The 18,344-nt window shown below is 57.3% G+C and overlaps 8 protein-coding genes across 8 annotated transcripts; 5 read left to right on the top strand and 3 right to left on the bottom strand.

The window, feature by feature from the left end:
• Positions 1–163: 163 nt before the first annotated feature.
• JCM15063_003791 (emp24/gp25L/p24 family protein) lies at positions 164–1,090 on the top strand (the record flags this gene model as incomplete). Its single annotated transcript, XM_076676835.1, has 4 exons — positions 164–293; positions 410–492; positions 580–1,004; positions 1,084–1,090. The coding sequence occupies 4 exons, from the start codon at positions 164–166 to the stop codon at positions 1,088–1,090; spliced, it is 645 nt and encodes a 214-aa protein (XP_076535817.1).
• A 908-nt stretch (positions 1,091–1,998) lies between these two features.
• Positions 1,999–4,558, top strand: JCM15063_003790 (uncharacterized protein; the record flags this gene model as incomplete). The annotated part of the gene is made up of 3 exons (XM_076676834.1): positions 1,999–3,095; positions 3,168–3,366; positions 3,557–4,558. 3 exons carry the CDS (start codon positions 1,999–2,001, stop codon positions 4,556–4,558), a joined length of 2,298 nt encoding a protein of 765 aa, XP_076535816.1.
• Positions 4,559–5,137: 579 nt separating this feature from the next.
• Positions 5,138–7,501, bottom strand: ADE2 (phosphoribosylaminoimidazole carboxylase ADE2; the record flags this gene model as incomplete). Its single annotated transcript, XM_076676833.1, has 4 exons — positions 5,138–5,344; positions 5,447–6,189; positions 6,267–7,232; positions 7,474–7,501. The coding sequence occupies 4 exons, from the start codon at positions 7,499–7,501 to the stop codon at positions 5,138–5,140; spliced, it is 1,944 nt and encodes a 647-aa protein (XP_076535815.1).
• Positions 7,502–7,742: 241 nt separating this feature from the next.
• Positions 7,743–8,123, top strand: MRPL24 (mitochondrial 54S ribosomal protein bL28m MRPL24; the record flags this gene model as incomplete). Its single annotated transcript, XM_076676832.1, has 1 exon — positions 7,743–8,123. One exon carries the CDS (start codon positions 7,743–7,745, stop codon positions 8,121–8,123), a length of 381 nt encoding a protein of 126 aa, XP_076535814.1.
• Positions 8,124–8,396: 273 nt separating this feature from the next.
• Positions 8,397–10,903, bottom strand: GYP8 (GTPase-activating protein GYP8; the record flags this gene model as incomplete). Its single annotated transcript, XM_076676831.1, has 6 exons — positions 8,397–9,767; positions 9,834–10,032; positions 10,098–10,225; positions 10,289–10,395; positions 10,455–10,576; positions 10,647–10,903. 6 exons carry the CDS (start codon positions 10,901–10,903, stop codon positions 8,397–8,399), a joined length of 2,184 nt encoding a protein of 727 aa, XP_076535813.1.
• A 115-nt stretch (positions 10,904–11,018) lies between these two features.
• Positions 11,019–14,414, top strand: JCM15063_003786 (uncharacterized protein; the record flags this gene model as incomplete). Its single annotated transcript, XM_076676830.1, has 10 exons — positions 11,019–11,072; positions 11,133–11,276; positions 11,335–11,837; positions 11,899–12,204; positions 12,272–12,522; positions 12,585–12,789; positions 12,854–13,600; positions 13,683–13,761; positions 13,826–13,957; positions 14,046–14,414. The coding sequence occupies 10 exons, from the start codon at positions 11,019–11,021 to the stop codon at positions 14,412–14,414; spliced, it is 2,790 nt and encodes a 929-aa protein (XP_076535812.1).
• Positions 14,415–14,579: 165 nt separating this feature from the next.
• Positions 14,580–17,288, bottom strand: JCM15063_003785 (uncharacterized protein; the record flags this gene model as incomplete). The annotated part of the gene is made up of 2 exons (XM_076676829.1): positions 14,580–16,981; positions 17,069–17,288. 2 exons carry the CDS (start codon positions 17,286–17,288, stop codon positions 14,580–14,582), a joined length of 2,622 nt encoding a protein of 873 aa, XP_076535811.1.
• Positions 17,289–17,416: 128 nt separating this feature from the next.
• Positions 17,417–18,253, top strand: JCM15063_003784 (uncharacterized protein; the record flags this gene model as incomplete). The annotated part of the gene is made up of 3 exons (XM_076676828.1): positions 17,417–17,547; positions 17,615–17,658; positions 17,775–18,253. Coding segments are annotated over 3 exons (654 nt in total), but the record flags the coding sequence as incomplete, so codon positions are not given.
• Between the last annotated feature and the right edge of the window lie 91 nt (positions 18,254–18,344).

Raw genomic sequence — 18,344 nt, 5'->3', positions numbered from 1 at the left:
ACTCGGAAGTTGGACGAGTCGCCAAGTCGGTCGACCACCTCGAGCCACATCACAACGCGTCTCGTTTCTCCCGACCTCTCTCGCTGATTGACCTACGACAAGCGCTCACGCCAGGCACGACCCAACTCGCTGAAAGCCTCTAGTGTGCGCGTCGATCCGAAAGATGCGGCCCCTCCTCTCGCTTCTCGCGCTCATCGGTCTCGCCAGCTGCTCCAACGCGCTGTATTTCTACCTCAATGCGGGAGAGAATCGGTGCTTCCTCGAAGAGCTTCCCAAAGACACGATCGTGGTCGGTGCGTGTTACTTTTGCCTGCATGCCTAGCTCCGCGTATTACGTGGTTGTCACTCGAACCCTTTGACGCTCATACCGTACACGCGTTTTCCCGCTCGGCATGGTCGTGTTCAACAGGTCACTACAAGGCTGAGGAATGGCAAGAGTCTAGCAAGAACTGGATCGTCAATGATCAACTCGGCGTACAGATCGTCGTCTCGGTACGGTTTGCTGCTCGACCTGCTTGCTGACCGTTTCGCTGATCGTTTCACTTCTTCTTCGCGGTTTGATCTCCTACGCGAGTACAGGAAGTTGACACGGGTGACAAAGTTGTCAACACGCGAGGACTGCCCGAAGGCAAGTTCACGTTCACCTCGCACGAAGCGGGAGACCACACAATTTGCCTGCGATCAAACTACACCGGAGGATGGTTCTCGACCCCGTCGGTGCGGATGCACCTCGACATTGCGGTTGGAGAGGCCAAAGTTGACGAGGAGGGCGAGCGGGAACACGTCAAGGACCTCGCTTCCAAAGTTCGAGACCTCAACAGTCGCCTCGCCGACATTCGGAGGGAACAACAGTTCCAACGTGAACGCGAGGCCGAGTTTCGCGCGCTGAGCGAGAAGACGAATTCGAGAGCAGTGTGGTGGAGTTTGTTCCAGCTCGTGACGCTCGGTGCGACGTGCTTTTGGCAGTTGCGGCATCTCAGGTTGTTCTTTGAATCCAAGAAGCTGTACGTCGCAGCTCGTTCTGTCACTTGACGTCAACCAGAGAGGACGACACGAAGCTGATTATCCTTTTCACTCGAACAGACGGTAGTCTGGTTGGAACAATCCTGTTGGTATCGAGTCGCGCTGAGTTGTCCTTCAGCCTTGCAACGGAGAGTGAAATCATGTTCATCAAAGTCAAAATTTGAGCGCTTCGACCTCGAGTGCTTTCGCTGGGGGCATCTGGATCGCCTTTTGCGTCTCAGGATTGCAGGACAGGTGCTTTGCGCGAAAGCATGCCTCGATTCTGCCGGTCCTGTACGTGGCACGTTGGCATGGCATTCAGCAGGCAGAAGAGCAGCGTCGTTTCTGCTCCACCGCGAGAAGGTCGTGCCGCAGAACATATCGCTTCGTGCACAGACGCCCGGGACATCGATGTAAAGGGTCAAGCCACCTTCGTTCTTGCGAGCGCGATCGCTGTAGCGCCTTGCGAGGCGCGTTGCCAAGCTTGGGCCCGTGAAATTCCGAAATCGACGAGTCGGTCGAGCGGCGTCCGTCGAGACCACCGGGATCGCCTCCTTGCTACCGCGCCACAGAAACGGAGAGTTGACGGCTACACTCGAGACGTACGGGCGTTCCTAGCGTCCACAACGTGAATCCAGCGATCGAGAACCCGTACTGTACCCCGCAGGCAACGAGCGCGATCACGTCGACGTCGACTTCTCATCCTGCAGTCGAGCACTCGCTTCGCCTACCCAACTCTCGATCGCCACTTGTGCGTCAAGCAGCGCCGACGTGCGGTACCTGCTACAGATCGAATCCACGCACGAACGCGGCCGCCCTCGCTTCTAGTAGAGCACCCGTTCGAATCACCCCCGCCCTTTTGCCCCTTGCCCTTCCCACGCGCGCCCACGCCCTCACGCACTCGCCCCGACTACGCCATCGGCCTCCTTGCTTGGGTCCGATACAGTCTCCTATTCAATCGTACCGTACTCGCCCTAGAGGACGCGTCCGCCAGAGATGTCGAACAGCAATCAAGCGGATTCCGCAGCTGCGATTCCGCCTTCTTCGTCGACGTCGACCCACGCCAACTCTGTTGCGATTCCGGCTGCTCCTGCCGCGCCGCCCCGCTCTCCCTACTTGACCAACTCGCAAACCCTCTCGTCGTCACCCAGTTCGAGCGGGTTCGGGGCCAGCGGCCCCTCGTCGCCGTCACTGGGATCATCGAACCGTTTCGGCCTGTCTCTCGGAAACCTCGTAAGGCGCCCTCGAGGCTGGACCACGTCCTCCACTCAACGCAGCCCCGGCGCGATCTCACCCGGCGCGAACGGCGATCAACCGCCGTCACCAAGTGGGGCAGAGCGGTCGAACGGGTACGGGTTCCCTGCGCTCAGGCGGACTCTCTCGAAACGCACGTCCTCGACCGGGCCAGGAGCAAGCGGGAGTGGAGCAGTCGGAGCGGGAGACGCGTCACCATCATCCGCCTCGAGAACGAGAACGAGACGGAGCTCTTCACAACCTCCCCATCCTACGGTCGCCCTCGAGCAACCCGATGGCACGACTGCTTCGCGTCCAACGACTGCAAACCCTTCTTCCCCGACAGGAGGTGCGAACGTGACATCAACGCCTTCGTCAACGGGTGGAGCACCAGCAGCAGACTCGGCACCATCCCAACGTCTACGCCTTGTCCCACACCTCGAGTCTTCTCGCTCGCTGCATTTTGAACCGATTGAGCGTGATCTCGCGCCATTCGCGATCGTCAAAGTTGGTCGATTCACCGACAGGTCCAACACTCAGCACGCGCAAGCAGCATCGTCGGCAACAGATCCGGCCCGCGTCGCCTTCAAGTCAAAAGTTGTCTCGCGAGGTCATGCCGAAATCTGGACGGACGATTCGGGCAAGTTCTTCATCAAGGACATGAAATCGTCGTCGGGTACCTTTCTCAACCATATCCGCCTCAGCGCGCCCAACACGGAGAGCCGACCGTTCCCGCTCAAGGATGGCGACGTTCTCCAACTCGGTGTCGATTACCAGGGAGGAACCGAGGAGATTTATCGTTGCGTCAAGATGCGAGTCGAGCTGAATCGAGCTTGGCAAAGGGGTGCGAACAACTTCAAGTGAGTCGAGTTCAGACTCGCGCGTCAGTTTCTCAGGCTTACGCCGGCCTTTGACGTTACTCACGTGATCAGTACTGCTGCGCTCGCTCAACTGCGTGCGCTCGGAGGTGGATCGTCGATGGAACCGACCCCTACCTCTGGAACTGCTATGACCGCGACGTCAACTCAGCCTCTTGCGCCATCTGCGAAATCGACCCCTACACCTATGACCGCCGCGCAACAAGCCGCTGCCGCCGCCTCGATCACTGATTGCTGCATCTGTCTATACCCGGTGACTGTGTGCCAGGCCTTGTTCATTGCACCGTGCTCGCACGTAACCCATTTCAAGTGCATACGACCTCTTGTCGAACAAAACTATCCCGGATTTTGCTGCCCTCTCTGTCGGACAGTGCGTGCTTGTTTTTTTCCCCCTCAAATCATTTCCCCGAGATTGTGCTGAATTCAGGTTTTGTCTGCTGCAGTATGCTGATCTCGAAGCCGACGTCGAGATTGATCCTCCCGAACTACCGGTTGAACCTTCGAATCAGCCCGAACCGGAGGCAGAAGCACCCACAGCGAGCGAACTCGCGCAACCACCGACAATGGCACCCGTGGAAGAAACGGAGGAACCAGCATCCCGTGCAGCTTCGATTCGAAGCGGTCGACCCGGAAATTCTCGGAGAGGATCTGCGATCGCTGTGGCAGGACCGGATGGGTTACCACCTGGGATTACAGTCACTCCTCACCGTGGACGTTCGAGACCGTCTTCCCGCGCTCCCTCGATCGTAGAAGCTCTCATGCCGTCCGAAACCGACGACATGGTCATCAATGGTACCGAGGACGTGCCGGAGGAAGACGAAGAGGCAGAGGAAGATGCCGATTCGGATCCTAGAGAAGGATCATCACTACCACCCTCGCTACCGATGCCTTTCTCGTCGAACCACCTCTCTGCAGCTTCTCCCACCGACCTCTACGCGAGTCTCGCGAACGCAACCACTCCACCCAACAACACGTTCCTGTCGACTCTGGCAAACTCGTCCGCTTTGCACCTGACGGGACCGTTCACGATGCCTCGTTCAGGAGACTCTTCAGCACTCGGAACTCCCATGAGTCTCGATGCGGCCGTCGAGGCAGTCGAAGTCCCTGACAATCTGGACACAGCGGGATCGAACCCACTCGAACAACCGGATAGAACAAGTGTCGAAGCGAGTCGGAGCGCGAGTGGAAGTGGAGGCGAGGAGACGGACCGCGAAGTCGTTGAAGGAGAAGGTTCCGATGCGGACGGTTCAACCGGTCAAGCAAGCTCCAGTGTTGCCGAACAGATCGAGGTATCGAACAACGTCGACAGTAATGGGGAGCACAAGGGGAAAGCGAAGGAGAGGGACGTGACCGATTCGGCGAAACGTGACCTCGAGTCGGACCTCAAGAAGCTCAAGATTGATTCAATCGCAGATGAGGAATCGCACCCTTCTGTATCGACTTGAGCCTTGTCATACTCGAAGAAGGGATAAGCGATTGTACAACGGACACTTCTCAGCAACACATTCCCCCCCTCTCCGAGTCTCTTCTCGTTCTCCTTTCCTACTCAGCCGTAACTTTTCTTTCTCCGAGTCTCCGCGACTGCGATTCACGCTTTTTTTCTTCTTTCGTCTCATGTGTGTTACCAATGTCCGTGTTCGGTTTTTGCGGATGTGCCCCTGTCTATATCAATTCTCCTCCTGTTCTTTCCCACTCACTTTCTGCTTCCTCGCCGCTACTACTCGCGAGAGCTTTTCTTGCCCGAAAGCGAAAGAATGTCAAGGAAAGAACCATTTCAGCCTCGCGAGAAAAAAAGTCAGACGATGTTGCGCACTGTTTGCAGTTTCGGTTTTTCGACAAGCGCAAAATGTGGTTTCGAGTAGATAAAGATACAGGTTCCAAAAAGATGTGACGGAGTGGCAGCGCAAAGAGGAGGGAGAACCATAAAAGGACAGTCGAAGAGCTGGGAAGATGGGTAGGGATACCAGGTCTTTCATCTAGTGTCATCTCTTTTGAGCGTTCTCCCCCCTTTTTATTGAACAATTCTACTTTTTGAGTACGTTTGTGACGTACTCGTCCCATCCGATCTCTTCGAGTTTCGCAACTTTGTTCATGACTTCCTCTTCGAGCCTCTCAGCGTACTGTTCAATCTCAGTTTGAAGTCGAGGGATACTCGTCGCGAGGATTCGGATCGCGAGCAATGCGGCGTTGGTCGAATTGTTGATCCCAACCGTGGCAACGGGAATACCACGCTTTTTCGTTTTCAGTCATGAAGGAACCAGACGTCAGTACCAGGATCAAGTCACTCGCTCGCGAGAGGAATTGCTGCGAGGAAGCCGGGAAAAAACGCTTACGGGCATTTGGACGATCGAATGCAGCGAATCGACTCCATCGAGTACACTGCCTTTGACTGGGACCCCAATCACGGGCAACGTGGTCGAACTCGCGACCATTCCAGGCAAATGAGCGGCTCCTCCCGCTCCAGCAATGATCGCTCGCACTCCTCGACCTTGAGCCTTGTGGGCAAACTCTTCCATCCTCAACACGGTACGGTGAGCCGACACGATCGAAAGTTCGAATGGAACTTTGAACGCCGACAAGATGGCGGCGGCGGGTTTCATCGTTGGCAAATCGGAATCGGAACCCATGACGATCGAGACGAGCGGAGACTTCGAGTTGAAGGGGGCTTCCGGAGTGACGAGTTCAGTCGAACGAGGATCGGCGTACGTTCCAGGCAAGAGTTCACACAGTTGTTCGATTTGCGCTTTGACTTCGGCATCCGAATTGCCGAGCACGGTGATGTGTCCCATTTTGCGACCTTTGCGACATCCGGCTTTGCCATACAGGTGCACGGCCGCTCCAAGCTCGATCGCACGCGCGACCACTCCGTTCGGTTGCAGGAAATCAGCGCGAGCATCGGACGAGAATCCGAGGAGGTTCAGCATCGCGGCAGATTGAGGGATGAAGTTGAGAGGCGGGAGCGGGAATCCGAGGATCGCGTACAGGTGCGCCGTGTACTGAGACAGGTTGCATGCTTCAATCGTGTAGTGTCCAGAGTTGTGCGGTCGCGGCGCAATCTCATTCAGGAGCAGGGAGCCTAGTCAATTCGGATACAAATGTTTTCCCGTCAGTTTGCCCTTTCGCGGGAAAAACCGGCGAGAGCAAGAGTCTCACCATCTGCCATGAGGAACATCTCGACTCCGAACACACCGACCGCGCCTTCTCCGAGCGCATCGATCGCCTTCTGGGCGTCCTCCTGCGCGCGCTCGTTGACCGACTTGTGCGCGTTGACATCCAGACCTCGCTGCTGGGTTCCAACTCCGTACTCGGGACCGGTAGGGGGTCGCAGTGGTGCGTAGACGATGTGGCAGACGGACTCGCGATGGATGGTCTCGACCGCCGGGTATGCACGAGTCTCGCCCGAAGCGCCGCGCACGACCATGACAGCGACTTCTTTGACAAACGGAGCGAATTTCTCAGCGTAGAGGCGGTCGCCAAGCGCGCGAATCGATGTCGCGAGGGACGACTGCGGGATGAGCGCTTCGAGCGCAGCTTGGATCGAATTGGCGTCGGCTTCCCGCAACAGGTAGTTGCCTTTGCCATCATACGCGAGGTGTCTCGACTTGAGCATGAGGGGAAGACCGAACTGCTTGACGGCGGCGAGGACGGAAGGAACGAGCGGTTGGTACGGGTTGTCCGACGAGACGGGCGCGGCGGAGTCGGTTTGGATGGGCAGGAACGGTGCGACGGGGACGCCACGTTGAGCGAGGTGAACCTTTTGCGCGTACTTGTCCTGGATCGTGCGGATGATCGAGGGCGAAGGGTACACTTTGATGCCCTGGCCGGACCTTCCTCCGGTGGTTGCAAACTCGGTTGCGATCTCTTGCACGGCATCGACATTGACGTGTTCGATCTCGACGGTCAGGACGTCGACCTGAGTCGCGAGCTCGCGAATCTTGGCTGCTTCCGTGAACGCGCCGTCGAGGTGCTTGAGCGGGTTCGAGCACGAGGCCGAAATGGGGAACAGGTGGGGAGACGAGACTTGCTTCGCAGGTGCGGTCACTTCCGGGTCGAGTACGACGACCGGAATCGAGAGCGGCGACGCGGCCTGGAGCAGCATGCGTCCGAGTTGGCCTCCGCCTGCGGGGGAGAACGAGTCAAACCCGGTCCTTTCGTCAGCCTGATGAGCTGTGGAACGTCTCCTCGCTCGTCTCGCTGCAGCGATCACGTCCTCTTGCCATGTTGACGACCCGTACTCAAGCGAACGAGAAAGAGGGCGGAGGCAGGCGAGCGATAGGCGACTCCGCACACGAGATAGGATCTCGGCTCGTCTGCGACGGATTGGGTCTGTTTCAAGCTTGAGCAGGCGCAGGAGACTCACCGAGAACACCGACGATCTGATCATCCATGTCTGCGAGAGTCGGGCACCGAGAGGTGAATTGATCAAATCCAAGGAAATTCCGACCGCTGACCGTCTCCTTTCACGACGCGCTTGCTCTCGTCTATCCGCATCCGCGTCTTTGAGCCTCTCGAGTTCATACTAAGCACATCTGCACCCGCTCTCAATCGTGCACTCCCTTCCTCCCGCCTCGAATCGCGAACCTTCTCGATTCGCTCATCTCGGAACTCGACTCTCACGCGCCGAGCACCATGTTCAAGCCTACGCTGGCCCTGTTGAAAAACACGTCGCGTTCGGCGTTCAATCCGAAACGACTCCAAACTGGACTGTACGATGGTCGGTCGATCCAGTCGGGCAACAATGTTGGCGAGACGTTCAACAACAAGACTCGTCGGACCTGGTTGCCCAACGTGCACTCGAAATCGCTCTGGAGTGACGCGCTTGGCAAAAAACTGAGGTTGAAAGTGACGGCGGGTGCGCTCAGAACGATCGACAAGGTCGGAGGACTCGATGCGTACCTGTTCCGGATGAAACCCGAGCGACTCGGCGACAAGGGCATGCAGCTGAGACAGATGGTACGCAAACGCCTTCTCTCTCTCCTTTTGCCGACGGTCTTGGGATACCTGAACTGATCAATCGGTCGAACCGCCGGTTGCCGACAGGTTCAAGAGGCACACGCGCGAATGAAGCAGCAGCGAAGGGTACTATGAGGAAAGTGGGCGAGTCAGAAACAACATTAGAGAGCGTAGTATGAGCCGAAAGACGCGATGTATCGATTAGTCCGCAATTTCTCTCGCATTTCCTCCTTTTCCTCCTTCTCTTCGGACAAGAAGACGCATATCGATAGCACAACAAAGACGTGACAACAAGATTGTTCCCCGAAAGAGAGAAAAGAGGTAGTATTTTTACAACTCGAGGGTCCCTTTCACCCATCCTTTCAACCCTTCTCCCCCTCCTTCCTCCTTCGAACTCGTCGCAGCCACTCCTGTCCCCGATAGCGAGCCGACAGGCGCCATCGCGACTGCCGTCGTCCCCGTTCCTGTTCGAAGTCCAAGTCCACCGGTTCCCAATCCGAATCCCACGCTGCCTACTCCTGCCGGTCCTCCTCCAGTCCGACCACCGTAAACTCCGTACGCTACCGCAGTGGCGACCGCGACTCCTCCCACGACGAGCCACCCGTGAGGTCCCAAGTTGATCTTGCCTGCTCCGTTGAACGCCGAAGGAGGAACTCGTGAAGATCTCCTCCGACGTCGTTTCGATTTCGGATCCGAAGGTGCCGTTCCAACGAGCTCGAATTCTTCCTCCTCCTCCGCCTCACATGCTTCATCGTCATCGTCATCGTCGTCATCGAGAGCATGTTCAGGAGCGTCTGGTAGTAGTGCTTCGAGGTGAACAATGTCGATTCCGTCGCGACAGATCATCTCGGCTTGTACATCCGTGAGATCTCCCGTGAGGGACCGCGAGTATGTGAACACGCAACTGTTGGGTCCCAAAATAGTGTCTGCTGCGAGGGTCAACTGAGCTGCAATGTTGTCATCGGCTTGGTCGACATGGGTCGAGACGGAAGAGTCGAGGACCGCAATCGAGGACATTGGGGTTGCATTCGCGTTCGGTTCCGAGACGAGTGGATATCTTCTCGACAGGTCGAGCGCAGATTCGATCAAATCCTGAACCAAGATCGTTCGTGGTGGTTTTCGTGCTCCTTCGTCGTGATGAGAATCAAATTCGCGAGCACTTTTGGGAGAGGTAGCGCCGCAAGAGTCGCGGTCGGAACCGAGTAACGAGGCAGGTCGTGGTGGGGGATCGAACGAAGAGATCGCAGGGTGTTCCATGTCCGGGTCCGATAGCATCGAGTCGTCGAACGCGTGAAGATCCGAATCGAACGAAGAGAACGAGAGTCGGTCTTGTCGGTTCACATGCCGTCGGCGGAGCGTCGAGCCGCTCGTCCACGGGGAAGACGCTTCGGACAACGAGATGACGGACTCGTCGAGGGTCTCGGAGGAGGCGACAGAGGATGCGAGATCGAGCGAAACGCTCGAGGCGGATGCGGAGGAGGACGAGAACAGGGCTTCGCTCTCGTTACCGGTTTGTTCATGACAACGCTCATGCTCATCGGGAGTGGACGAGGCTGGGTCAACGCTTGCCGGGACTGGACCAGATGGACCAGTCGAGAGGACAATGTTGGGTAGCTGAGACAACACCGAGTGCACCATCGCGGGGTCGTTATCTTCTTGCGCGAGACATTCCACGAGATCGATTTTTTTCGTAAGTAGAATCTGTCGGAGACAGGCATACTCCATCAGTTCGGGTATGGGAATTCGATCTAACGCTTGCCGACTTACAGCGACCACCAAATACGAGATCATTGCCGGGTTGTGGGCGAGAAGAAAGTCAAACAAACGGGCAATGACAGCAACTTCGTACAGGTCGTGGCTGAACAAGGTCAGCGCCCAGGACAACGCAAAGAAGGGCATTGCGGCCGCCTGATTCACAAGCGAGTACATCTGCGGGTCGACACGTTGGATTAGGCGGTGGGCGAGCCTGTGCGCGAGAAGAGTCAGGGTCGCAACGGCGTCGCGATCGACGGAGATCGAGACTTGACGCACTTGAGGTATCCAAGCGTTGGCTCAAGACCTGGACCCATACTGTCACGGATGCGATGCAGACTCATCTGCTCGGTGGTCTGGGCCAACAGATTGTCATCGTCGAGAGTGAGCAGCAGAATCGAGACGATCTAGTTGGAATGCGAGAGGCGGGTCAGCCGTGCAAGAAAAAGCCTGGGACGAATCGAGCGTACGTCGTGGTATCCTTGAAAATATTGCAGTGCGGGATGCTTGCGAAGGACTGTCAGGATTGCACGCTCCAGGCGGACGCGCAAGGCATCCCGCTCGGGGTCGGTGACGTCTGTATGACAGGGCATCCGTTTAGAGCACGGACGAGCACGGATCGGGGCTGTGACTGACCGCACGGATAGTTGATGAAGCTGCGAGCGATATCGAGCTTGACTTGGCGTTCGTCCTCGCGGGGAGCAAGCTCGTCCATCGCGGGCTGCTCCGCGCTAGATCTACACCCGAGTAGGAGCGGCCTGATGAGCAGCTGTGGACGTCAGCATGTCTTGCCCTGCACGCGGGAGAGAGCCGAGCAAGCGGGCGCACCAGATTAGTCTCCTGAGCTCGTCCGTCTCGAAGCCGCCTGATTCATCCGCCATGCGTCGCAGCGTGTCTAGATCTTGTTCTGCGGCCAGCTTCGCAAGGTCCTCCTCACGAGTTGCGCGTGCCTTTGCGGTCGGTTCGGATCCCGATGAGGGGCGGCACGGGTCTGCTGCCCCCGAGCCTGCCGTGTTCAGGGTGGCCGCCGTCGTTGTTCCCAACCCTGCAGGCTCAGCCGCGTGCAGACTCGCGGTGTGCGCCATCTGCAGGCGACAGTGGACGGTAGGAACTTGCGACGCGTCTAGTCTCATCTTTACCACTGTCTCTGGCTCCATCCCCGACGTCCGACTCGGTTCTCCTGGCGCTCAAGACGCCCAGATGTCGGCAATAGCCCTGGCGGACGACATCGTCAGGATAGCTGGGCTCGGCGGCGTAAGTCGTCGCTCCTGACAACCTTCAGGGCTCTCTGTTAATCGTATTCGCTCGTCGCAGGGCAAATCGCTCGCTCGCGACCAGCCATCCGTCGCACAGGATGCGACTGTCCGGATCTTAACGACCGCTTTGCGAGACCAAGCAACTCCGGAAGAGGATAAACTTCGGATCCTTCAAGCGCTGCGTGCCGCCAATCTCGCTCAGGTACGGCCCCGGACTCTCAATCGGCAGGTTCTCAGCAAACTGATCCCGTGAGGAATAGTCGCACGAGTTGATCCTGAACGTCGTCACGTCTACGCTGTGTGATCCTTCTCTCTTCGTCCGAGAGAAAGCGGTCTTGGCGCTCCTTACGTATGCCGATATGGCCACGACCTCCGCCTTGCTCACGTGCGTGAACGACATTGTCACGACTGCAAGTCGGTCTCTTGTCTCTCTCGAGACGGCGGTTTACACGGCACCGGGTATTGCGCGCCGTCTCGTACGGGATTGCTTCCAACTGCTCAACACGCTAGTTGCCAAAGTTCCCGGACTTTCAGTTGTCATCATCGACAAGATTGTCACGATGCTCGCTGCTTGGGTTTATCATGGACCGACAAAGCCAGGCACCGACAATCTTGGTATCACGTTCGGGGTCATGAGCTCGTTCGCGCAGCCGAACAACAGTCCGAAAAAGAAGAAGATCAAGGGCAGCTTTGTGGGAACTTCTCCGACGCCAAGTACAGAACGAGACTCTACAATGCGAGAAGCAGCAGCCGTGAATCCTAAGTGAGTCGACTTTTTTAATCGCTGCTGGCTGGCATGCCATCGCTCACAATTAGATCCGCAGAGTCGGAGCGGCACAGATTCGTATCGCGTCGCTCACTTGCCTTCTGTGCGTCGCAAAGGCAAGTTGCTTCGCTTCAAATCGCATTTCGAACGAGTCTGATTGTGGTTCGTATACACAGGGCAACCCGAAAGCCCTGCACAAACATTGGCATCACTTCCTATCCGATTCGCCTTACCTACCGAATCGTTTGACCCTGATCGGCCTCGTCAAGAGCGACCTCGACGCCCAGGTTCGCGGTCTGGCTTGCGATGCTCTCGAGGCGATGCTCGTGGGTTCGGCTCCGTACCTTGCGATTGCTCGAGACAGGTGCGTCTGCTCGCACCGTACGGTGAGCTACGCTGATAGCGCTGACACTTCCTGTCGATCCTATCAGACCTGCGAAAGCTGCATTCATCTCGCTCTCGACCAAGATGGGGGAGATCGTGAGCGAGCTACACATTTCGATCACTCATCTGCTCCAGCAGCCCTTTCGAGACAAAACCCTGGACCGCGACGATCGCGAGAGCCGTGTCAAGTTGTTGAAGCTCGCGAGCCGCCTCGCAAGCTGTTCTCCCTACGGCCGAATGAAACGTCCAATCGTCGGTCCTCTCGCCAATGCACTTCTGTACAACATAGAGTATCCAGGTATGTTCCGCGATCACGAAATAGGTGATGCAGGTGGTTGACGTGAACGAGCGTCGCTACAGACGATCTCCTCGTTGCAGCAGCTGTAACTGCTTTGAGCGTCTTGCTCAATCGCTACAAAATGACCGCAAGCGAACAGCCTCTCGATCTCGCTCTGCTTGCGGATTCCATGGAGAAACTGCTCAAGCCTGAGATCGACATGAACGTCGAATCTGCTGTCTGGTCAATGCTCGGCCATATCGTCCTTACGGACACTCAGCGGAACTGGTACGTCCCTGAACTATGGAGATGTGACAGGTCCCAGCGCTGATACGGTTTTTTATCCTCTCAGGAGCACCGCCTTGGGATTCCTCGGAACGAGGCTCGACAAGGCCTTGCGCGACGGAGACGATGACAGCGAGACAGACGAGGTCGTATCAAAAGCAGCTGATGCCAACTCTCTCGCTGAGGCCTCCAAGGCCACGTTCGTCATATCCTTCTTCAACTACCCAGAGTCGCCTTCCGAAACTCCCAAATGCGACGCGTATATGCATTTGCTCCTGCCGATCCTTCAGCAACTCCTCTATTCGCGATACCTGAATTGCCGAGAACTCGCCTGCCGTGCACTCCATCACCCTTCCCTCGTAACCCACGGCGTGATGGACGTGCTGAGTGAAGCGAGGACAGCCGCCACATGTTCAGATCATCGAGTCGCTCGAGCAGGCACCCGGGCAATCGGTCTGATCCTGCGCAACCAGAAGACGAAGATCGAGTTGACCAATCTGAAATCGGCTGATTCATCGACGCTGCCGAATAAGTCTACCGCCCAAGCTGGTTCATCGTCCAAGCGGAAACCTTCGTTCAAGGCGGATCCCTCGACGCCAGACAATCCCGTGAATGAAATTGACGTCGACACAGTGGGATACTTGGAAAGATTGACAATGAAAGGCGAAGAGGAATCACAACGCCACGATCAAGGCAGCGAAGATGATGATGGCATCGTGGAAGTCTTCCAAGACTTGGGGTACCAGTTTCAACTTGCAGCAACCGTCGACTCAACTTGGGCGCTCGCTAATGCGTGTGACACCCTTGATATTTCGTGAGTTGTTTTTGGGATCGGCGCCAGCCCTCCTCGTCTCGGGTTTCGCTGACGATGATCTCGGCCCGCATCGCATTGGCAGTCACGCGAAGTATGTTGACTTTACCGCCCTCATTGATCGCTCTGTGATAGTGCTGAGCAATCCCAAAGTCGACGAAGGGGTAGGTACACGCATATTCGTGCTGCCCCTCGGTGCCCACTGACCCCATCCTCGGTGGTACTCAGATATTCTGCAGTTGTCTTCGGATACTAGGCTCGATGCTCAGGCTCATGTCGGCAAACTACAAAGGCAACGACAGCACCTATTCTACTATTCTCGACACGTTCCTTGGGACGCTCTCGTCCAAATCCGCCAAGGTCTGTTCGCATGCTGCCCTCCATTGCCTCAATCGTGACAGGACATTGTGCTCGTGTGGTGATGCACCTTTTCTGACTACCTTACCAGAAACAGGTCCGTTGGAACACATGCACGGCGCTGAACAGCAGTCTCTCTCAGCTTGACGCTCTCGTCTTCACTTCGCCCAGTTTCGTCAAACTCCACGCCAAACTCGTACACTGCCTCGGTTCGGACCCAAGTTACAAGGTCAGGATTCATGCAACCGTTGCGCTCACCCAGATTGTCCGTCTGCACGATTCCGACAACCACATCGATGATGGACTGGTACCGGTCCTTCCAATAGCGCAAGAAGCAAAAGTCGAGATCGCGCGAATATGGGAACATTCCGACTACCCTTTGAAAGAAAAGATGCACGTCGAAGGATTGCTCGCCAAGGTGAGGCAGTCTCAAAACGATCCGGGTGGAAAAGGTCACTGAACGCCGCTCCTCGATTTTCAATATTTTTGATAAACAGCTCGATATTCTCATCAAAGTTTGCTCGACATGAAGACCGGCTTCGACATTCAAGGAATTGACCGAAATTTTGTTGTTGTCATTTTTTATTCGTCTCTTCGCACTTGCAAACAGAAAAACAAAGAACAGTTACTCGTCTTCCTCTGCGTCGTCATGGTCCTCTTCCTCTTCAATCACGTTCTGACTCCGTCTCGTAGACCTTCGAGGTGCCGTTCCGTCTCCACTTTTGCCCGTTGCAGTCGAAGCGTTCCCACTCTTGAGTCTCGAACTTCTCCTAACCGGCGTCGGTTTCGAAACTTCCGACATCTCGGGAGGTTGCAAGGAAGAAGCTCTCGAGGATCGACGACGACGAGGAGGAGTCAGTTGTCCTTTCGTGCCTCGACCTTTCTCCGACTCGTCTTGGTCTCCCTCGTCCGCGTGGTCTTCTTCTTCTTCCTGCTGCGGTACGACCGAAGTCGAACGAGCTCTCGAAGATCTTCTCGAACCCGATTTCGAATCGTTCGCTTTCTTCGTAGTCGATGATCTCCTGGTTCCGACCACCGCTCGAGATGATTCTCGAACTTGTTTCATCTCGGGGGGTACTTGAGATCCATTCCTCGAAGAAGAAGAAGAAGATGGGCGCTCTTCAGGTTGTTCTTCGAAACTACCGGGAAAGGCACCAGGAGGAAGTGGGATTGAAGCAGGTTCTCGAGGATGAGAGGAGGCCTTCGTGTTCGAACTAGGTTTGTTACGTTGCGAAACTTCAGGTTCGGACGATACTGCCCTACGTTTGTCGTCGCCACGTTGATTTTGTGAAGTGCCCCGAGTACGCTTCGGAGTTCTCTGCGTTGATTTCGCAGTAGACGACGACGACGAGGTCGCGACAAGAGTCGAGTTTGATTGTTGTAATTTCGAAGTCGAAGCGGCAAGGAGCGTTTTTTGAATCGCCGGATCGAGAGTAATCCGTCTAGAGAAATCGTCCTCTGTGTTCGCTTCGACTTTGGCGGGAGGGGTCGAAGAAGCCGGCACGAGCATCATCTCTTCATCATCGTCATGCGCATTTGCTTGCTGACGCTGGTCCTGCGCTTGCTCATATACAAGATCATCGTGCATGTCGATCTCTTGCATAGACGACGAAGGAAATCGGTTCGGAGTCGACTGAGGTTGTTGACGTACTGAACCGAATCCAGCGAGAGTCGGTTTGCTCTTGACCGGAGTGCTGACGTGTTCACCGCCAGCAAACGAACCTGAACCGCCAGTCTCGGTCGCAACCCTCGAAACGAACGAGTACTGTGATCCACCATCCGTCACGTTCGTTCTCGGAACGGGCAAAGTACCAGATCTGACCCTCGCCGGACTCGCAGTGGCGGTCGCGGCAAGCGATCCCGATTGTCTCGAAGCGAGTTGTTGTTCTTTGAGCGCTTTGATCAATCCTTGACCGCTCGCAGCGTCTTTCCTGACGAACGGACTCGCCGATAAGGGCAAGTCGGTCGGTTTGGGTGCCGGGGATGCGGGCGGAGGCAGTTTCGACTGTCTCGCAGCGGCGAGGGTACGAGGGACCGCTTTCGGAGTCGAAGGAGTCGCGTCTGGGAGCGGTGCCCATGCGGGTTGAGTAACCGAACTCGATGACGACGACGCGGTAGGTTGCGCTGCGGCCGTCGGTTTAGCCGCGACGTTTGCAGACTGCGCGGCGATCTCGATCGCAAGTGAGGTCTTTTGCGATTTCGTGAGCGTGTCTTCGAGAGCGCGAAGGAGACGATCGCGGTCCTCGGAAGGTTCGAGTTTGCCCGTGTGCTTGAGCTTGTGGTAAAACACCAACGCTTCGAGCGGCTTCGAGGACGAGATCAACAGCGAGAGGAACCAGTCGACGGCGAGCGAGTGGGCGTTCGTCGGCAGCGAGGACGGAGGCGAAAGTGAAAACGACGTGAGAAGCGCGATCTCGGGCCGAGTGAACGGAAACGCGAGCAGCGACTGCAAGTGTTGCGGTACCGGAAGCCGAGAGTGGTTGTCTCCGAAACAAGCGGCGAGGATCGCGCGCATGAGTCTCTCGATCTCCGACTCTTGCGACCACGTCCTCGCGAGCTCCCAGGCCTCGAGTGCGCCACGTTTGCGCTGTGGGTCGCACAGGGCCCGCACGATGAGCTCGGCTTGATCGACCGCGAGTCTGCCTTGGGTGTTTTGCCAAGGGATCCCAGTCAGCCTCCAGTAGGCGAGGACGAGTCTGTGACGCTCTTTGGGCTCGGAGCACTGCGCTACGAGGGTGATCGTCTTGGTGACAAAGTCGGGCTGGCGGATCCTCGGGTCGCTCAGGAGGCGAATCGCGAGGTCGTACTGGCCCTGATCGAGTGCGTGGAATGCCCTAATCGAGAGGGCAAACTCTGGAGGCAGGAGCCGGTTCTCGGCGAAGGCGGCAGCGGTTGTAGGGGCGGTTGCGAGTGCGAAGTAATACAGGATGGACGAGATGTTGAGTGACGAGAGGGTGGGTGACGCCAGGATTTGGACAATGGTCGATTGAAAGGCATTTGGCGACTCCGGCGGGTACGAAGCAGGGCCTGCGCAAGGGCCATGGCCGCGTCGAGGGTACGAGGTGAGCAACCGCACCGGCAGCGCAAGGCGCTTGACAAGCGAGACCCACTCACCATCCAAGCCGGCGAGGGCGAGCAGCTCGTCCACAAAGAGCCTACCATCGGGACACTGCTGTCTGCGAGCTCGAACTCGGTCACGCACGGCAACGTCGTGAAACGCGAAGGTGGATGGTTTCGCGAGCGAAGGGAAATACTCGGCGAGGGCGCGCAGCTGCTCCTGGTTCGGCGGAGGCGAGTGGTCGACGAGCACGAACGAGGCGTCGGTCGCCTGCATGTTTGCGCGGCGATTTCTGAATGTGAAGCACGCGGGACGCGGGACGAGAGCGGCCGCGGTTCACAGCAGACGCTCGATCTCGCTGCCTCTGCTCCTGCTCCAATCACAATCCCTTCGATTCGTTGACCATGCTTGCCGCTCGCCAAGCACCCAGGGTCCTCTCCCGCTCTGCCCGCGCTCTCTCGGCTGCGGCCCGCCCGCTCGCTGCCGCTGCACCTGCGCGAGTTCTCGGAATCAACCGGGCCCTTCCCGCGTCGTTGTACGTCGCTTACCGCCAACCATGCGATGCTGTGCTGACTCTGTTCTTCTGCCGACGCGCCCTGCAGCCCGGCCTTGACCCGCTCGTTCCATGCGACTCCCCTATCGCTCGGTACGTCAACTGACTCTCTCGTGCCGCTCCGCCTTTTGCCGAAACTCGACCCCGCTCGCTCTCAAGCGCAACCTGCCCCGCGCGTTCTCATGGTCTGACTCGTTGTACTCTCGCAGACGAGATTGTCAAGGTGCCGAGCATGGCCGAGTCGATCACCGAAGGTACGCTCAAGCAATGGCTCAAACAAAAAGGCGATTACGTCGAGGCCGACGAGGAAATCGCCACCATCGAGACGGACAAGATTGACGTAGCGGTCAACGCACCCAAGGCGGGAACGATCACCGAACTCCTCGCAAACGAGGAGGACACGGTCGCGGTCGGTCAGGACTTGTTCAAGCTCGAAGCGGGAGAAGCTCCCGAGGGTGGAGCCGCACCGAAGAAGGAAGAGTCGGCACCTCCGAAGCAGGAGGAGAAGAAGGAAGAGAAGAAGGAAGAGTCTGCACCCAAGAAGGAGGAGGCAGAGGTCGCGCCCAAATCCGAGTACCGCAAGCCTGACTCGGGCGCCAAAGCCCCCAAAGCTCCCGAACCTGCCAAGAAGGAGTCTGGCTCCTCCGCCCCGCAGCTTCCTCAACAAGGCTCCCGCAACGAGACCCGCGTACGAGTTTCGGGGGGGGGGGCCCCCCGGGGGGGGGGGGGGGGGGGGGGGGGGGGGGGGGGGGGGGGGGGGGGGGGGGGGGTGGTTGTTT

The sequence above is a fragment of the Sporobolomyces koalae genome (genome assembly GCF_050403365.1).
Source record: "Sporobolomyces koalae JCM15063 DNA, S_koalae_JCM15063T_v1_ctg6, whole genome shotgun sequence".
In the NCBI taxonomy this organism is placed as follows: Eukaryota; Fungi; Basidiomycota; class Microbotryomycetes; order Sporidiobolales; family Sporidiobolaceae; genus Sporobolomyces; species Sporobolomyces koalae.
This window is presented reverse-complemented; position numbering and strand designations above follow the sequence as displayed.